General features: G+C 40.4%; 1 protein-coding gene across 2 annotated transcripts; it reads left to right on the top strand.

The window, feature by feature from the left end:
• Window positions 1–14: 14 nt before the first annotated feature.
• On the top strand, window positions 15–15,699 carry ZUP1 (zinc finger containing ubiquitin peptidase 1). Of its 2 annotated transcripts, none has more exons than XM_056342619.1 (9): window positions 15–388; window positions 8,358–8,474; window positions 9,399–9,508; window positions 10,277–10,445; window positions 11,638–11,826; window positions 12,140–12,308; window positions 12,947–13,098; window positions 13,434–13,654; window positions 14,870–15,699. In XM_056342619.1, the coding sequence occupies exons 1-9, from the start codon at window positions 85–87 to the stop codon at window positions 14,915–14,917; spliced, it is 1,479 nt and encodes a 492-aa protein (XP_056198594.1). In that variant the 5' UTR covers window positions 15–84; the 3' UTR covers window positions 14,918–15,699. The 2 variants fall into 2 exon arrangements, with proteins under 2 accessions (XP_056198594.1, XP_056198595.1); XM_056342620.1 differs by lacking the exon at window positions 15–388 and adding an exon at window positions 429–2,051.
• Window positions 15,700–19,459: the final 3,760 nt, after the last annotated feature.

Genomic DNA, 19,459 nt, shown 5'->3' on the forward strand with positions numbered 1-19,459 from the left:
CACGGGTAACGGCCGGCACGGCGCGCTCATCGGGCGGAAGTGTGGTTGTGTTGCTTCCTGGGGGAGGCGGCCGGCGGTGGCGCGATGCTGGTGTGCGACGTCTGCGGGCAGGCGCTGTCAACGGAGGCGGCGGTGCGGCGGCACCAGGGCCGCCCGCATTTGGGCTGCCAGCCCCGCTGCCCGCTCTGCGGCGCCGCCGCCCCGGGCTGTGACGAGCTCCAGCGGCACATCGAGGTGGCCCACCCGGAGCCGGGGCCGCCGAGCGCCCACCGCCCCGAGCTCGCCGAGGGGCTGCCCGAGTGCCCCTTCTGTGGGGAGGCGGCGGGGTGGGAGCTGGAGGCGCATGTCAGGGCGCGGCACGGACACCTGCTGGGCGCCCCGGGCACAGGTGAGCGGCGGCGGCGCGGGGCGGCGCGCCTGGGCCCGGCGGAGGTTGGGGCTGGCCGTGGTGGTCGCCCGGCGGTGAAGGGAAAACCAGCCTGCAGCGCTTTGCCGCTGTGCCAGGGACTGACTGCCCGAGGGTGGCTGTACCGTGCTGGGGGTACAGCCGGAGCGCCTCTTCTGCGGTGTTCATACCGGAGGATGCCGCTGGAGAGCACCCGCTGTCTCGTACGAGGCTCTGTTGTTGCTCGATTCCCAGTTGGTCCAGGCGCATTTCATTGGTGCCGTGGTAATTTCAGTTTCAGAAGTCCGGTCTCTCTTGACTTCCCCTTTTCCAGTGAGGCACTCCTTACTTGAGTATAGTGAATCCAAGAGTTTGTTTTCTTTACCTTGATCGTTGTGGGTGTGATTAATAATACTAAATATGGTCCTTTCCAGCATTCTTTCAGAGGTTCGTCTTTCCAGGTTCTGATGTAAATTAAATCTCCTGGTTGGAAGGTATGTACTGGCTGTCCAGAGGTACAGGTACTCTTTCATTCAGGTACCTAAGAAATGAAGATAGAATATGCCCCCAATGATAACATGTATTCAGTAAGTATCTGATTTCTGCTTATATGCATCTAATCACCTTTCCCTGTTAATCTACTTACAGGGTATGGTTTGCCACATAAAATTTCAAAAGGACTAATTGCTTCTTGAACCCTCGGGGTAGTTCAGATTCATAGTAAAGCTACGGGCAAGACACCTACCCATTTTATTTGAGTTCCCTGGCATCATTTTGAGATTTGTCTTTTCAGGGTCTGATTCATTCTTTCTACTTTCCGACTAGATTGCAGTCTCTAGGGTATATGTAAGTCCCAATCAAACTCCTAAGAACCTGACAATTTTCTGTACTACCGTAGCAATAAGATGAGGCCCATTATTGGGTGGTATCCCCTCAGGTATTTTAAACCTAGGAGTAATATCTTTCAGTAACACTAATTACTACTCTTGCCTTGTTGGTTTGACATGGGAAAGCTACCCATCCAGAAAACGTATCTACGAGTAATCAGTACGCATACCTGCTGGTACATCTTGGTAACTCAATGAAATCTATTTGCCAGTATTCCCCTGGAGTATGTCCCCTCTTAATTTGTCCTGGAGGGGTCTTTTCTGTATTTTTTGATTATTTCTGCAACAAATTAGTAATTGTTTCACAATAATATTAGCAAGCTGTTACATTCTCATCCCTACAGCATAATATCTTATGCTTGCCACTGTTGCCTCTGATCCCATATGGGTTTCTTCAGGAGCTTTCTTTACAAATTCCTTCATTAATGGAGCAGTAACTATCATCTGTCCAATGTCCATTGTCCAACATCTATATTCAGTTTTGGTACAATTCAGAAGTTTTGCCAATTGATCATCCCTTTCAGAGTAATGTGGAGGCTCTTTTAATACTAACTTCTCAATAGGAATCAAAGCTCCCATTACAGAATTCAATAGAGCTATCTGTTTTGCAGTTTCATCTGCTCTTCAGCTAATTGCATCTGGTTTTACCTTCCGGTGAGCCTTGCAGTGAATCACAGATACTTTTGGGTTTTGAACTGGATGTTAGAGTCCTAAAATTTCTTTCACACGTTTGGAGTTCCTTGTGATGAGAAAAGCCCTCATTCTTTTCAAATGGCCCTGTGAGTATGTACTACTGTATTTTGAATCCATATCAATATTTACTTTTTTATCTTCAGACAGTTCTAGGGCTTGAATCAATGCAATAATTTAAGCTTTCTGAGCTGGTGCATTGAGAGGCAGTGTTTTAATTTCTAATTCATCTTTCAAAGTTACGGCAGAATATCCCACTTTTTGCTGCCCATTGTCCATAAACCTGCTTCCATCAGTGAATAACTCCTAGTTTGGATTTTCAGATCTGGTTGGCTGAAGTACACCTGTTCTATGACATGTGGACAGTCATGTTCCAATCCATTGTTTTGATTAGTAGGATGTAGGGTGCAGGATTCAGGACAGAGGTCACCTTCAAAGTGACATCATGTTGTTCAATCAAGGATGCCTGATACTGAATCAGTCTGTTTGAAGACAACCAGTGATGGCCCTTCTGCTCCAGTCCCAAAACAGCATGAGGAATAAAAATGATAATAGGTTGTCCCAAACTCAATTTTCAAGTTTCTGTACTAATTAAGACTGTTGCTGCCACTGCTCTAAGATGTGCTGGCCATCCCTTGCTCAATTCATCCAACTGTTTAGAGAAGTATGCCACCGGCCTTTTTCCAGTCTCCAAAAGTTTGAGTTAGAACTCCTAAGGCGACATGTTGTTTTTCTTACACATATGAAGTGAAAGGCTTACTCAAGTCTGGCAGGTGCAGAGCGGGGGCCCTCATAAGTTTCAATTTTATAGTGTCAAAGCTTTTACAACGTTCAGGAGTCCATCGAAGAATTTCTTCAGGCCCTTTCATTGATGGCAGCATGAAACAGTTTAGCAGTTAAACCGAATTTGGTATCCACAGGCGACACCACCTGGCCATTCCTAAAAATCCTCTTAATTCTTTGATTTTGCAGGGGCTACACAGCATATGGCCTCTTTTCGTTCTGTTCCCAGTCTTCTCTCACTCTGTGAAATCTCAAAACCCAGATATGCTACAGTTATCTAAGCAATTTGTGCTTTTTTTCTGTTATCCCAGCAGAATATCATCTACATATTGAAGCCAGGTAATTGAGGAGTTCTAACCTTGCCAATCTTCCAGCTCTTTTTCCAATACATTAGCAGGCAAAGTAGGGCTATACTTGAATCCCTGGGGTAACACAGTCTAGCAGAGTTGACCTTTTAGTCCTGTTGTTGGGTATTTGCATTCAAACGCAACAAGTTTTTGACCTGCTCTTCTAGGGATATGCAGAAGAAGGCATCTTTAAAATCTAATACTGTAAAATAAAACAGTTATTAGGTAAAGATGAGAACCAGGTATAAAGGTTCAGAACCACAGGATGTACATCAACTGTGACTCCATTAATTTCCCTCAAATCTTGCACCAGTCAGTATTCTTGGGTCTAGGGTTTCTTAACTGGTAAGATCGGACTATTGAATCTGAATATAATACTTTATATTGAATAAAGTCATTTATTAGTGGTTCTAACCCATTCAAGCTTCTAACTTAATTGGATATTGCTTTTTTTCTTACCGGTTATGTTTCAGGTTTTAATTCAACCTTTACTGGTACTGTGTTCTTTGCTCTTCCAGGTCTGTTGGTTGCCTGTACAGTAGGTGTTACAGCATCCAAAATTTTCTCGGGGATATTTGCATCTCTCTGATGATTCTCTGTTAATAAGTGGATTTGAGTCTTCCAAGCTGTTTCCTTTGGCAGGTGTAGCTGCATTGTCTTATCAGAGAAAGTTACATATGCTCTTCATTTACTAAACAGATTGCATCCTTAGAAGTAAGGGGCATTCCAGCATGTAGAGGAATTTGTGAATTACAGTTTTACTTCCAATATTTCATTCCATCAGTTTTAAAAATTGTTTCAAAGCTTGCTTTCCCATGACCCCCCCAATCAGCATAAAGCTATTACTTAAAGGACTCTTACAACTAGTTACAACTAAGTATGTCACTCCTGTATCGACTAAGCGGTTAATAATTTTATTTCCCATTTGAACTGGAACCAGTGGATCAGCTGGGGAAATATTAAGTCTCCCGGTCCCCTTCAGTCTAAACCTACTTCTGCCATAACTCCTACAGCTTTTGCTTCCCTGTTCTGCCCACTCCTAAGCAGTGGGCTTTCTCTCTTCCAGTGTTGTCCTTTTCTGCAATATGCACATTCCTTGGTTTGGAGGGGTAATTCATGTCCTCATCCCTGACTTCATCTTCTCAATCCTCCTTGCCTTCGGGCACTTACTCCTTTTCTCCATTCTTGGCCATTAGGATTATCTAGAGCAGTTATTGATTTAGCTTGACTCTTTTTATCCCTCTTTTATTTCAGCCTTGTTGTCTGTTGCCTGTAAGGTGTATGGTATCAGTTCTGAAGGCACAGTCCCATCTGCCCCTTCTACTTTTTGAAGCTTCTTTCTAGTATGTGGTGCAGACTGTCTAGTGAAGAGCATATTAAATAACATTCTATTTCCCTCACTTTCAGTGTCCAAGACTTACAAGCTGCTTCATACAGTCTCTCATAAAAGGCTAAGGGAGATCCCTTTTTTCCTTGTTTCACCTCACACAGTTTTTAGGTTTCTCTACTGCATTCTGAATCTCATAACAAAGGTTGATTTTATACATTTTCTACTGATCTAATCCTCCGCTTCTATTTGGATCCCACTTTGGATCCTCCTTGGGGAGAAATCCATTGGGGCTTAGGAGTTCCCGTGACTTTTAAGCCCAGATCCCCAGTTTTTCTAATTACTCCTTCTTGGGCCTTTTCCAACACTGACTGTCTTTCCTCATACATAAACAAATATTCCAACAGAGCCTGAATGTCTCCCCAGTTAGGATTGTGTGTTAATATCACTGTTTTAACCATGCTCGATGTTCCATTGGGGTTGCTACGGTATGATCCAATCTCATTTCCAATTTAATTAGTCCGAGGTAGTGAATGGAACATGTATATTTACTACCTGTCCTTCAGGCACCACTGCTGCTCTCAAAGGTGCCTGTAGTTCTGTTTTTTTCTTTTCCTCTAGTTCTGCTTGAAACTGGACTGGCATCAGAGACAGCCTTTTCATGAAATTCACTTTCTAGCCACCTTTGTTTTCCTAGTCCAAGGCGGGTCCCAACATTAGATGTTGTCTTCAACTTTATCCCACTCACCCTCACGTTTAACACAAGACTTAAGCTTTCAATTTGTTTTCTTAGTTTCCTTAGACAGTGAAAATATTCCATTTATTAAGTTAGATTTTCTCTTACAATCCCAATAATCTCTTACAGCAAAGAACAAATCAACATATAAGGAGTTTCATCCCTATTCTCTTGCCTCCTACAAAATAACATCAACTGTAATGTATTTTAAAGATCCATTTTCCCCCATCATCTAACTCATATTATGGCCACCATTTATTCCAATATTGTTTCAATTTATTCTTTGTCATAGGGTCCCCTCCGAACTTACTCGAGTTCTTTTAGGATGCATACTTGGGGAGAGCAAAGGGGCATTCCTGGAGGAGAGGAACCCATTTCAGTACCGAAAAGAATGTACCCAATGGTTCATGCACTAATTACAGGTGCATACACCTCACTCCCAAGTTTTCACGGACATTCAAAATCCAAATGTGAAAAGGGGTGCGCAATACCAAAACCCAAGGCATGCTGTCACCAAAGGGCAGAAACAAATACGCTCCTTTGTGTCGTTTTGATGCACCTTATGCAGAGGCCAAACCAAACCCCACAGTCCTGCTGCTCTTCTCCGTACCCCGTCACCCCCTTCCACCGGGACATGCGTCTGCAAAGCGCTGCTGCTCGCCCGGCTCCGGGGCCGGTCGTGCCCAGGCCTGGGATTGGCTCGGCCGAGCCCTGTCGCCAGGAGCGGCCCGTGGGTCCGGGCGGGCCCTGCCGCCGCCCCCCGCCGCCCCGTGAGCGGTGCCTCCCGCGGGGGCCCGGCCCGGCCCGCAGGCGGAGCCGCGGCGCTCGCAGGCTGCGGGTGGGCGCCAGGAGGCAGAACCGCCGCGCCGGCCCGGCCCCAGCACACACCGTCAGGGCTTTACAGGCCTTGAACAGCAGCTTACAATTAGGTTTTGTCACACTTAATTCTTTTGGGTTTCCACGAGTCTCGTCTCCATGTAAAAGTACAGCGTTCTGGGTGTTCCACAGCGCATGGTGGGGGTGGGGGGTGGTGTTAGTAGGGGGCTTCCTTCTCTTGAGGGTGGGTCTTTAGTACACCGGTTGGGATAGTTCAGGCATAGTTAAAGTAATTTTCTGCTTTAGTTTCATTAATCCTTTTGTTGTCCTCGAGCTTATCCTGTTACTTCTTCGCTTATTTATGGTGTCTATTGCTTCTCCCAAGGCCCTGTTTTGCTAACTGTAAGGATTAGCTAACATCCTCTGTTTTTCAAATTCTTTCTTGTTTTTCGCTATAGGTATTTACATATGTTGTCTAAATTTCAAGTTGAATAACAGACTGGCCGTCTATTAGTCACATAGCTGTGAGCCAGTGGACTACACTCCGAGGCCACTCAGTGTGTGCTGGGGCAGCGACTGAAGACGGCAGAGGAGTCACTTAGAAAGGGACAGTGAGCGAAGACGGTGGAGGTGTAGCTTGAAAAAATCTGCTCCAGAGCAGAACTGAAAACACTAATGCAGATGAACCTGCAATGTCTTGTGTACCCAAAATACACCATTCCTATCAATGAAAGCAGATAGTAACGTCTTGGTGTGATAGGGAGGTGATTTCTACCTATTTGACATATGTTTGGTTGCAAAAGTTTGAGTTTGTCTCTTGAAGTCTCATCCTTGACGGGATCCTGTAGAGCAGTTGCAGTGTATGTTAGGGAAAGGTAGTTTTCAATTTGAAGTAGAGACTTAGGAAACATCCAGCACCAAAGTCTTCTGAAGTACTAAACATTGGTTTGGAGACCACAAGGATATTTTGGAGGCTAAAGCTGGAGTAAGGAAAATCATTATTTATTTGAATATTAAGATGTTTTAATATTTAAATTAATATTAAGAATAATGGCCAGAATTTTACTCTAACTGTCCGAAGTTGCTGGTAGCTATTTCAGAAACTGTTTCAGAAAGTAACAGCATCTCTGCTAGTGGGTACTTCTCTTAGACAACTGGCATTCTTGATACTGACAAGAAATACAAACGGTGATTAGGGTGCATAATCTGGCAGTATGATCAACCACACAGCTTAGTCTGTGATTAAAAATGGTTTTCTCAAAAAAAAAAAAAAAAAAAAGCCCCACCAAATCTTAGCTTTGAATAATAGATTACTTCTACGGATGCAAATAATGCACACCTTGAATAAATAAATAACTTGCCTGCATGCTGATTTCTATTTAAAAAATAGTTGTATTAAGGGCGTTTTGAGGTTTTTTTAAGTGCATAATGTGTTTCAGGAAACTATATGCATGCAGTGTTATTCAAAATATTGCTAGTGAATTTAGTATTATACCATCAAGTTTCCCCCCAGCCAGTCATGAACTTTCAGCTTGGGCAAATGCTTTCCAGAAACAGCTAACATGGCATATGAATTCCTGTGTTTTGTGACCTAGGAAGGTGCAAGTAAAATCTAGGGACTTAAAAGGGTGGAGTCTGGCTCTTCTCTGTGGTGCCCAGTGGCAGGACAACAGGCAGTATGCACAAGTTAAAATATGAGAAATGCCTTTTAAATACAAGAAATTCTATTTTGCTGTGAGAGTGGTCAAACACTAAAGTAACTTCTCTGGGGAGCTTGTAGGGTGTCTCTCCTTGGAGTTAGTAAAAAAACCGAGTGGAAAAGGCCCTGTACAACTTAATCTGAGGATCTAAATGATGAAGTCTTTTTGAACATTAACTATTCTCTATGGTGCTTTTCAATAATAATACTAAAACTGCAGAAAGAATATTTGAGGAGATGCAGAAAGACCAACAAAGTAAGAACAGCAGCACGTTTTACTTTAATATTTGTGTTATAACACAGCAGTTTGTGGGCAGAATGAATAAGTTTTGTAAGGAAATGTTCTTCTGTTAGCAGGGCAGATCTTTTCATTAGCTGTTTGATGATTTAGACTAAGCATTTCTTAAAACAAATACTATCCTAGCAAGTTGTGATCTATAAGTTAAATGGGGCAAAACGTGATAAATAGACAAAAGGAAAATGCGTCTTAATTTTCAGGTATTTAGACAGAAATTCTTAAATTATTAAGGGAGCAACAGCTGTTTAGAATTTGCTGCCTTTCACTTGAGGAATTTTGATGGCAACACAAAATTCATTACTGTATCTTAGACTGTATATCAATTAGGGGGATGATTCTCACTAAAAAAATGGAATTCCATTAATCAAGAAATCGCATTTATTTTTCAGACACAGGAAATTGTGAACAGCTATATGAATGTCCAATGTGCAGTCTTACCTGTACAAACATACAGATACTTGAAGAACATGTGGATTTACACTTAGAGGAACATAGCTTTTCAGAAGGTACGTGAAAGGATACAGGCTTGATAATACTTGAAAGCATTTACTAGTATTTGCATGTTGTAGTATAGAATCTCAGACAAAATTTAAATATTTCCTTATTTAAAAAGATAACTGGACATGTATATAATTAACACAGTTAATAGCAAATCCTATCACTTGCCCAAGTGCTCTAATTAATTACATACGCTAAAATAAATATTTGTCTCTGTGTGCTGATTAAGTAAATGCACTGTATGTCAGCCAAAACTAAAATTTAGAGTGAAAAATATTTAAAAGACAGTCATGTTATATTTTTTTTTCTAGCTCTATAGAATACATGGAATTTATTGTGGCACATTCCAGTATGATGAGCTGGAAATATATAGCTTATGAAAACTACAGGTTTTTTTTCTCAGTGCTTATGCCAATTCATTTAGTCATAGCAAAAAAAGGAATAAAAATTGATTTTGCTTATTAGCATGGCAAATAAAATCCTAGAGATTCCTGATCCAGTTCTCTGATCCTAAATTTGTTTTTGTCACTTCGTTATGAGACTGCTGCCAGCGATCCTAGAAGCTAGTAAGTGTGTGTTATTCAAGAAGTGGGGACTTCTTGCTAACAATAAGTGAAAAAGCTGTTTTTGTAGTAGTAGAGGTACAGTACATGCATTATTTGCCAAGTAATTGCTCCTGTAACTGCATAAACTTTGTCCACGTCAAGAGTCTGAATCTTAGTAGACTGAATGCAGTCAGTCCTCTTTCGTGTTTGTTGCTAATAACTCAAAAAAATGTGGGATGCATCTCCTAAAATTAATGTCCAGTTGTGTTTACATGTGTCTGCTTCCTAAGCACACGTAGAATCTTAAAAAATTAAATAAATGATCCATCAAAGCATTGTTAACCTCCTGTTTAAGTCCTCTCTCTTTGAAATGTTATTCCTGAGTAGGTGGAAACATAGGAGATCTAGAACTGGCTCAACAGCTCCAAATTGAAGAAGATAAACGGCAGAAATCAGAAGAACAGAAGCAAGAGAGGGAAGAATTTAAAAAGCTGCAGGTACAGCGATATTCCTAAATGGTAAACTTTGGAACAAATGTGGCGTTAGAAGCTGAGCATCTTGGAACTGTAATGACCTGGAATGGCCATACCAGGTCAGGCCTGTGCAGTGAGACAGGCAGTGTTGAGGTAGTGGTGCAGGAGTGGGTTGCAGGCAAATGCAAGCTCTTGGCAGCCTTGATCCTGGCATGCGTGCTGGGCATGCCTGCCTTGAGCTATTTGGCTTTACTGCTTTAGTGGTGCTGGGTGCTCCCTGTGCATGCCGGACTGCTCTCACCAGGGGCCCTGGCACACTTGGGTGTCTTCTACTGTGCCTCAGCCAGCTCTGGTGCTCTGCCTTGCGTTGCAGCCTGGAGCACATTCCCTGCCAGAATGCCTAAGGCCCTGAGCACCCTGGCCATTCTCTTCCTGGATACCATCACCAACTTCCCTGCAAAATCCTGCTTCCCTCTCCCTGCCACCTGACAGCCCTGATAGCTCATTTTCCGCTCTCACTACCTCCTGGCCGCTGACTGCCTCTGTGCCAATGGCTGTCTGCCCAAGAGGGAGCAGAGGGATGTGCCTGCTTTTCCAGGTGTGGCTTTCCTAGTCCCACATTCCTGTTCAGGAGTGAGTCTTGGCCTTCAGCTCTAAAATAGCATACATCTGAAGTTTTTATGTCTTATTGTTCACTGTTTTTTAAAGTTACTGATTGTGCATGCAGTTCTCAATCACTGACGGTGAATTCAAAAAATGTGATTTAAATCATACACATTCCATCCCTAACAGAGACAATATGGCTTGGATAATTCTGGAGGCTACAAGCAGCAATTCCTAAAGAATATGGAAAGGGAAGTTGATAGGGGAAAGATGCAGCCTTTTGAATATCACAAGAGGAAAGCTGACATGATGGAATGTTTGGCTTTTGGTATAGATGATGGCAAAACTAAGACCTCAGGTAAAAATGCTGAAATTATACAATGAAGACTTCTTTTAGACCTCAGTTGTAGGGACCAAACCTTTCTTTAACAAAGCATATAACTGGGTGCTTAATAACAGGTTGCATCCTAGTTCTAATCCTTATTTTCTAGATCATTCTATAGCCTTTTAGTCCTAAACTAATAGGCAAATTAAAGCATGGTGTATTTCTAATCTTTATTCTAACCTGTAGACTTTTTTCTTCTTTTTTTGTTTGTTTTTTTTTTTTTTTCCTATGGAACCAAGTTGTCTGGTTAAAGGCCCAGATACAATATGCTTCAAAAGATGCAAATGTTTTATTACAAGTTGGTTGTCCTTAAGCGTTTGCTTCTTTACTACTTAGTACTCATTTGTTCCTAACCTAGCGTAGCTGTTAAAATTTACAATAGCTTTTTATCTGGTGTTTCAATTAGTTGAAGTATTGTGTAAGTTTGTCCCAGGTGAGCATGGTGTGTTCATCTGATTACAAAGTCTAAAAGACTACTAGGAGGAGTAGATATTTACTTGATACATCTTATTTGAAATATTTTATAATTGGTACAAAATTACAGTGGATTTCTGTGTCCCTTTGAAAAGGCTTTCTTGTCTTTACTTGTCAGGACCACAGTTCAAAGGTGTTTTACCTAATTGCTAGTGGTTCTAGCTCACAAAATAGCTGTTTGGATCTTGACAGGTAAAATAAAATTACTTCTATAAAATGTATTGAGTGAGGACAATACATTTAAAGTTTTCATTCTTGGTAGATATTTAGACTTCAGAGAGGAATTCAGAAAATAATCTGTGATGGCTATGGAATGATTGTCTTCACAATAGCGTGGTAATTAATAGCCTTTGAGAATTTAACTTTACAAATTGGACAGAGCATTCTCAAGCATGTTCTTTCATGTAAAAAAGGGGGATGTGGAATATCCTGCAAGTGGATTATTTATTTTTTTTTAATGCTTCAGTATTCATAAATTCATTGAAGTAAAGACCATAAAAAAGAAATAGGTGCAGTGTCCACTGATTTTGTGATTTGCGTTCCAGATGTAACGTAGGATCACATAGAAGTTTTAAAATAAATTGTTTGTAAAATAATCTGTATCTGTTCTAAGCTGGGTAAAGAATCTTTTTTTTCTGGCAAATTTTGTAGTTAATTTTACAGATAAACTTTATATTTTGTCTTCTTTTAGGAGTCATTGAAGCGTTGTGCAAGTACTATCAGAACGAAAACAAAGATGTGAGACATGTATGGCTTTCAGCAGGAGTAGACCACTTCCAGTCATCTTTTGGTGACAGAGGCTGGGGTTGTGGTTACAGGAATTTCCAAATGCTCCTTTCCTCACTGCTGCAAAATAGCTTGTATAATGACTGCTTGAGAGGTATTAAACAAAACACTGCCTATTTGTTTCACACACCTTGGATGACAACCTACTGATTGATGTTTTGCCTTTTAATTTACGCAGTGAGGCTCACTAGGTCAATGATGCCTATTAAATGTATGTTATATCGCTGGAGCTTAACTGCGGAAGGAATCAGAGGTGAATACTGGCAAGGCATGATGTGGTTGAAGTTTTAGCTTTAGTTTTTTTGGTGCATCTTTGTAATGTCAACCTTATAAAAGAAGCTGAATAGTTTTAATTAATAGACTATGTCAGTAACTGTAACCACAACTCAAAAGCTCTTCTGTTCCAGATACTACACTAATTCCTAGTATACCAAAGATTCAGTCCATGATTGAAGACGCCTGGAGGGAAGGCTTTGATCCTCAAGGGGCATCTCACTTCAACAACAGATTACATGGTTCCAAAGCATGGATAGGAGCATGTGAAATTTATTCGCTGTTAACCAATCTCCGGATAAAGTAAATATTGCTTTATTTTTAAGTGCTGTACCTCTAAAAGTCAGAATTACCAGCTGTGCAATGATAAAGCCACCTTAGTGGCTTTAAATTTAACCAACCTATAAACAGATCTGATTCAGCACAATATAAAGCTGTGTAACTACTTATGCAGGTACATAAACTGAGTAACTACTTAGATCATTGACACTTGATGAAAAATTATGCCACATACGCATACAATCAAACACTGAGTAAAACTTAATGTCTCTGGAAGTTTCTTCTCAAGAAGAACCTGAATTTCAGCTATTCATGTGCATAATTCTGAAAGCTGTTAATTGGACTCTCTACTGTACATATATCACATACAAAAAAAATCTAACATTAAAATTTTTGCAAGTTTCACAAGTTCTTGTTAGACTGATCAGAGTGTTTCATTGTTAAGGAGTAAATTTTCCAGTTTGAACAGTATATATTGCATTGCCTTATAATTATGTGTCCCTTCCTCCTGTATTAAAAAAAAAAAAGTGATAACAACCACTTGATGTCTGGAATTGCTGTTTACAAAACAGTCTTGGTGCAGGAGGAAGGGGCTGAGAGGTGAAAAATTTTAACATCCTGCTTAAAATTTTATTTTTGCTTCCATTCTAAATGTTCTGTAGGTGTCAAATCATTGACTTTCACAAACCAACTGGCCCTATGGGTACACACCCTCGTTTATTTGAGTGGATTTTGCGTTACTATTCTACAGATAATGAAGGTGGTACAAAGGTAGTGTGTACTTCCAAACCACCCATCTACTTGCAACATCAAGGTCAGTATCACAATATACTGGTTTCCTACTGTTCTCTTTATGTGCTGCAATTCAGAGCAGCCTTTTACATTGCTTCTTCATTTAATTGAAGATGTGGCTTTTATTTGCTGTTACTGTTTTATGTAATAAAAGCAGTATTAAAGGTTGTGGTTTTATTGCATAGAAGACCTGGATGTTATTGGGATCTCAGCTTTTTGACATCTGCTCTTTTTCTTGTAACTACCTTATTAAATTTCAAGTAATGTCTTCCTTCATCTGAAATTTAGTATGCTACAAGGAAATAAATAGGATTTATGTGCTTTTTAAAATACTGAAACTCTGTATTTTGCAATTAGGTCATAGTCGTACTGTTGTTGGAATAGAAGAGAAGAAGAATAAGAACTTATGTTTGCTGCTGTTTGACCCGGGCTGTCCTTCCCAAGAAATGCAGAAACTGCTAAAACAGAACAGTGATGGTACTAGTCTCAGACAGCTTCGAAGATTTGTGGGTAGCTTAAAAGAAAAGCAATACCAGATAGTGGCTGTAGATGGTGTACTGTCATTGGAAGAGAAAGCTGTAAGTATTCCAGAGAATAGTTTCTGTCTAAGAAAGCTTAAGAGAATCTGCGTCTCTTAATACGCAAATGGATATGCATATATGCTTGCATGGTGAATTTTTTTCATCTCTTCACTTCCCTCATCTATCTTCTCTGCTACTTTCTGCATTTTGTCTGTGAATTGAGTAGTCGCAGGATATCAAAACCAAAAACAGTTTTGCATGTAAATGAGCGCCATATTGATGTAACTGACAACTTCTGAGTCTTTTATGAAGCTTGCACTGTTCGCAGATGTAAATTGGGTTGTGTTTTTTTTTCTTTTAATTTTCTTACAGTGTTTTCCCCTAAATAACTTATTGTGGGCATATAAGGTACTTACAAAACATTCATAGTCCAAAATTATGTTCAGGGCTTTTTACTGCCATTTTGTAAAACTGCGTGGCATCTATCAGCCTTTGATAGTTGAAGAGCAAGGCACACAGATACTGAGGCCTAACCATCTAATGTCTGCTCATCTTGGATGCTAGAACCTAGTGCATTCTGCTTTCTGAAAGTACTTAGAACTTTGTATATTCAAAACACAGTTCCAAATGTCTTACATTGGCGTTTTTCTAAATCCTGTCCACACACTTCACTTTGGGCATAGTTACTCTTTAAGACCGTAGAAGTTTTCAGCTGAATGTCAGATATAATTTTTGTTTCTTAAGCTTTCTCTTTCCTACACTAACAAATTGATTCTGAGGACCCACATTCTGATTCTGTGGTGACTTATCAGCACTGTTCAGCATGTTCAAGTTCAGGACACACTTCTATTTAAACTATGAAATAAATAGTGGCTGAGTCACCTGCTCAACTGTATTTAACATCAGTGTGTTGAAATGAGGTGTTGCCTTAAGTGTTTTCTGGCCCTGAACATGTCAGAAATATCAGTGAAACACAGCCATCCTCTCTTCCTCCTAGCAAAAGCTTTAAAATTCAGGACCCAGTAAAAAGAGTATTGTATGGGATTTGGGGGGGGGGGGGTTGGGTTTTTTTCCTCTTTTCAAAGATGTGATTTACATTTTAAAATATCTGGGGTTTTGAATTTTGTCTTGAAAGCTCCCATTTAATTAAGACTAAATACAAACCCCCTTATACTTGTTAAGCTTATTAAACTAATAATTTGAAAAATGCTTTTTGAAGTGATATTTTCATTCCTTAAACTATTCTTTTCCCCTTCTCCCCACTTTTTATAGGCTCGCTGCCGTGCTTCTAAGGTCTTAACATCAGAGAAGATTCCTTAAAGGATGCCTTTATACCTCTTTCTGGCATTTACTGGATGTAAAATACTAAACTTTTGGACTGAGATCCTAACTCCACAATTTCTAGACTTAAACTATGTCTCCATAAATGCTTGGGGGCTCTGGAGAAGCACAGCACTGGTGTAAATCTGTAGTTTTTATCTTCAGTCAGAACTCTGCCTTCCTGATGAATCTGTAACTCTGAAGTATTACAGTCCTTGTCTTACTAGAAGATTTGGCATTTTCTTAGTTGCTGAAATTGCCAAGCGACACCCACCATCCCACAGCCAACTATGCACCACAGTTAACTGTCAATAAGCAGCACGTAAAGATACTGTGTGACTACTTTATTGGAGTGCCTGGACATGGTTTACCTCTGTATGTATATTTATGTTGCCTCTGTGGCCAATGCTCTGTTTCTTACAAAATTTGGTCAACCCATATCTATTATGCCTCAGCAAATTCTCTGCAACTGTTCGCAAAATACAGAGACAGTTCGATGGTTTCACGATACAGTCTGTTCCACTGGGGATTAGTTTACTTACTGATCTTTTCAGTTAGCTGGCTTCTGTGGATGTATTGCTTGTAAACATGAACATGTGTGCCTGTGTGGTGGATCAACGTTAGCATTGGCTGTGAGGTCTAAGTGGTGTCCAAAGTGGGGGTGGGTGGGGGGTGCTTTAGGGGCTGCACAAGACAATCCATTGGGGTATAGGAAGAAAATGGTTCTTTTGTACTATGAATACATAAAATAATAAAAAATATTTCTAAAGTCTTTTATTTCATCTTAATCCTTTTATTTATTTCTGGGTTTGTATATGTTTTGTAGTGTATATCCCCTAGGTCCCAGAGGCATCTCAAAAGGACGTTTGCACTGACTGTTGACTGGGGGCTGTATTGTGCAGGGTTAATGCCATTGAAGAGACTGTAGCTATGCCCTGAGATGAGTTTCTTGGGTGTTTGAGGTGCCCTGCTGTGTCAAAGACGTGCTGCTCTGGCTGAATGTAAGAGTAGGGCAGCTGGAGGCTGGAAGGGGTGGTCAGGTGTGTCTGCAGACAGCACTAGATGTTTCTGCTTAAGCAACTGAATCATGCCATAGCATCCATTTACTGTACCTAGGGATTGGATACTTCCCTTTCATTTAGGCTTTCTTACACGTTGGCATCTAGGTGTAGGTGTAGGAATGTTACTGTTGTTCTCATATTTAATATGCTCTGGAAAAAAGAACTAGTAATTTTTGGTAGTAGTGAAACGTGAACATACAAGGTTACTGCAACCCATAAATAGATAATTTTCTCAAAAAAGCATGAAAGTAAGAAGTTTTAATTATGAAAATTAATTCATTTCAGTAGGTATGTAGAAGTGGCCTATAACCTGTGAAAGGGTTAAATACTTAGGACACTGGAGGGGGTGAGACTAGGGACAGAGTTCTGGGAACTGAGGGCCCACCAGCTCCTACACTAGCCCTGGCTTGTGTGGCATATGTTTTTATGTGCCATGTGAAGGTTTGCAGCCATGCAGTTACTTAACCTCTCAGACACACTTCAATCTCTTCTGCTCTGCTCCCTCACCTCCCGTGACTGGAACTGAATCTACTCCTGGCTAAGGCTCTGCTCATTCCAGACTGAGCATGTTCGTTACCAGTGTGACACTGCCCAGGTGTGTACGCCTAAGGAGGAGGAATTGCACCCTCGGCCCCAGCTCTTCACTTACGTGTTCAAACTGCCATTGGGGCTAAGCGAGTGTTTTGGCGAAGTGCTGTAACGTGCCAGATTTGCAGTACCTCTGTGCATGCTGTTTGATTCCTGTGTAATCACCATGGGGCAGCTAGATTGAAAGTGAACGGAAGAGGGGAGTCTCACTTGATCCAGCTGAAGATGCTTTTGCAAGGGTTCTTGCAATGGTGATTCCTGGTACCATCTGGACAGCAACCAACCACTCGGGATACTTTATTCCTTGTGTAGCATGACCTTCTGCCAAGACCTCAATAAATGTTGTTGTGTTTGGGTTTTGGTTTAGTTCGGTGTGGGTTTTTTTAGTTGGTTGGTTGGTTTGGTTGGGGTCTTTTTTAACATGTGTTCTGGGAGCGTCAGAGTAGCACAAGCCTAGTTACAGATTTATTAAGGTCATATTCTTGGTGTCTCACCTGTTTCAGCTTGACCCCAGGGATGCCATGTAAAGATCTAACCGACCAAGGTAATCATGGTATAACGAACAATAGCCTTTTCAGGGAACTGCAGCTGGAGCAGGGTAATGGGGTAACTTTCAAACATTAGCTATGCACGGCTGGAAAGGAAGCAGTGGGGTAACAAAACATTAAAATAACCTTAACGAGGCCCAGGACTTTGCATGAATCACTACTGGAAGTTTGCCCTGAGAGAGAGAATGAGTGTATCTGAGCACAATACTAATTAAAGTAATTGCTTGAGGGATATTGTCTCTTATCATCAAGACTCCCTTGGGTTCACAGAAGCCAAACTTTTCTTTGCAAATAGTTACCTCAAATAAAGAATGGGAACCTGTTTGGATCTATTTGCAAGACCCTGAATATTTGGTTAACTGCTTGGGTGAAGAAAATGATGGCATGTTCTTGAAATTCCAAGAAGGACTTTGATCTGCTTTTCCCAGGCAGCTGGGCAACAAAAGGAGTAGGACACTTCCGTAATCAGAAGTAAATCACAGGGAGTTGTCATTGCTGGGGGCCCTGGCTGCTTGTGTTCAGCTGCAAACTCTGTTTTCTGAACAAAACAGTGAAGAAGTGTCTGTGAACCTACACAAGACAGAGCACAAATTAATTACTGAAAAGCCTCCTAAGTCTGCTGTACATCAAGTGCTGAAGCAGTTTATTCTTTACATGAAGTAAATTTACTCTCAGAAAAGCTTCAGTTAATTATTGTTATAATTGCTACTCAGGATTGTCAGAAGCTGTTAATTGTGTACCATGGTTTTCAAAATGTGTTCATTTCTCCTTGGGAACAATGTCAAAACTCCCTGTAAATCCAAAATTTTGGGAGCAAAATGTTTCATTCTTTTTTGTCTATTTATATACAATTTATCCTATATAAGACTTGTCCAAATGCTTTTATATGTACTGTAAGAACTTATAAAAAGTTTAATGTGAACTTTATTTTAAAAATCAAGTCATCTAATTGTAGTATACTAGTAATATTCTAGTAATTCTAGTATTTAACACTAATTCACATTGCTTTATAGACAGGCATTTTCAGATTAAGTGTTCCTAATTGAAGGTTCCAGTGAAAAACGTGGATTTTGGTGACCCCTAGGTTTTTCTCGCAGAAACAACTTTAACACTTTCTAATTATTCCCTTGAGCTATATGGCAGTGAATTTCATTGCACCCTCCAGCCCTGAAAGTGCTGATTTCCGCTGCACAGACAAGAGCTTGCCTGTATGGGGTGTTTTCTAGCATTTTATTTCAGTTCTGTTCCTCTCCTTTCTACAGGGGGTCATCCCAGGGAGTCATGCAGGAGGCATCTGTAGACTGGAGAGAAATGATAACTTTTAATGCCATCTCATGGTTATTTCGTCATAGTTTTCATACGCAGAGCACGTTCAGACAATGCTACTGTGTTTTCCTTGCAAGCACAGCAAATAACAGTTTGTTATGTTTTTTTAATGGCAGTCAGATTCTAGAGAGGAAGAGTTTAGAGAAGGGTATTACTACGAGGAACCACTACCATCTGAGCCCCAGTTATAGAAATGGTATTCTTCGTACCAGCAAGTGCTAAGAAGGCTTTCACTTCATTTCCTAAAAACTGTCGGGTGTCATACATCAGCGTTGCATTATTCTGTAGTGTCAGCACAAAGTCAGTATACGTCTCTGCCTATTCTAGCATCTTGGGCGATAAATTCATCCTCATGGAGAGTTTGTGTCTGTTTCTAAATCACATCTAATTAACGTTTTGAAGTAATGTATCTTTTCTGAGTTTAAAAGTAAATTAAATGTTTTCTTGCTGACTATGTCTATTAGTCTTCTTTATTCATTCCTTCAAAAGCTTAATCAGGTCAGAAAAATCAAACCTAGTGAATTTCCTGAAGAAATAAAAGATTCAGGTCTATTCACTCTCACTTAAGCAAAGCAGTTATTATTGTGTAAAATATTAAATTTCTCTTAAATAAATAGGAGAGGAAATAAAGCTCTTGCTTGAAGAAGGAAGAAAACATCAGTATGTAACTACTCCCTCAGGTTTCCTGCTTTTCATGCAGCACATCCATTATTGACAATGAATCCTGGAATTATGATATTTTACTTAATAGATATTTTTTACAGTTGAATAAATAGCCTCTTTACATACCTCAATAAAAAATCCAAAAGCAAAAAAAATATTAAAACCTCCTTTAATATTAACTATATTCTCAATTCTCAATTAACAGTTCTCAATTTCTAATTTTTATCTTCAGAACTCTTCTTTTCCCTCTGATTTTTCTTTTCCTTTCCCTCTCCTCATCATTTTGAAATAAAAGCAATGTTACATGAGTGAGGTTTATGGCAGCAGTTCCCTGTTACTGTCCTACCTGACTTAGG

The sequence above is a fragment of the Falco biarmicus genome, chromosome 6 (genome assembly GCF_023638135.1).
Source record: "Falco biarmicus isolate bFalBia1 chromosome 6, bFalBia1.pri, whole genome shotgun sequence".
Taxonomy (NCBI): domain Eukaryota; kingdom Metazoa; phylum Chordata; class Aves; order Falconiformes; family Falconidae; genus Falco; species Falco biarmicus.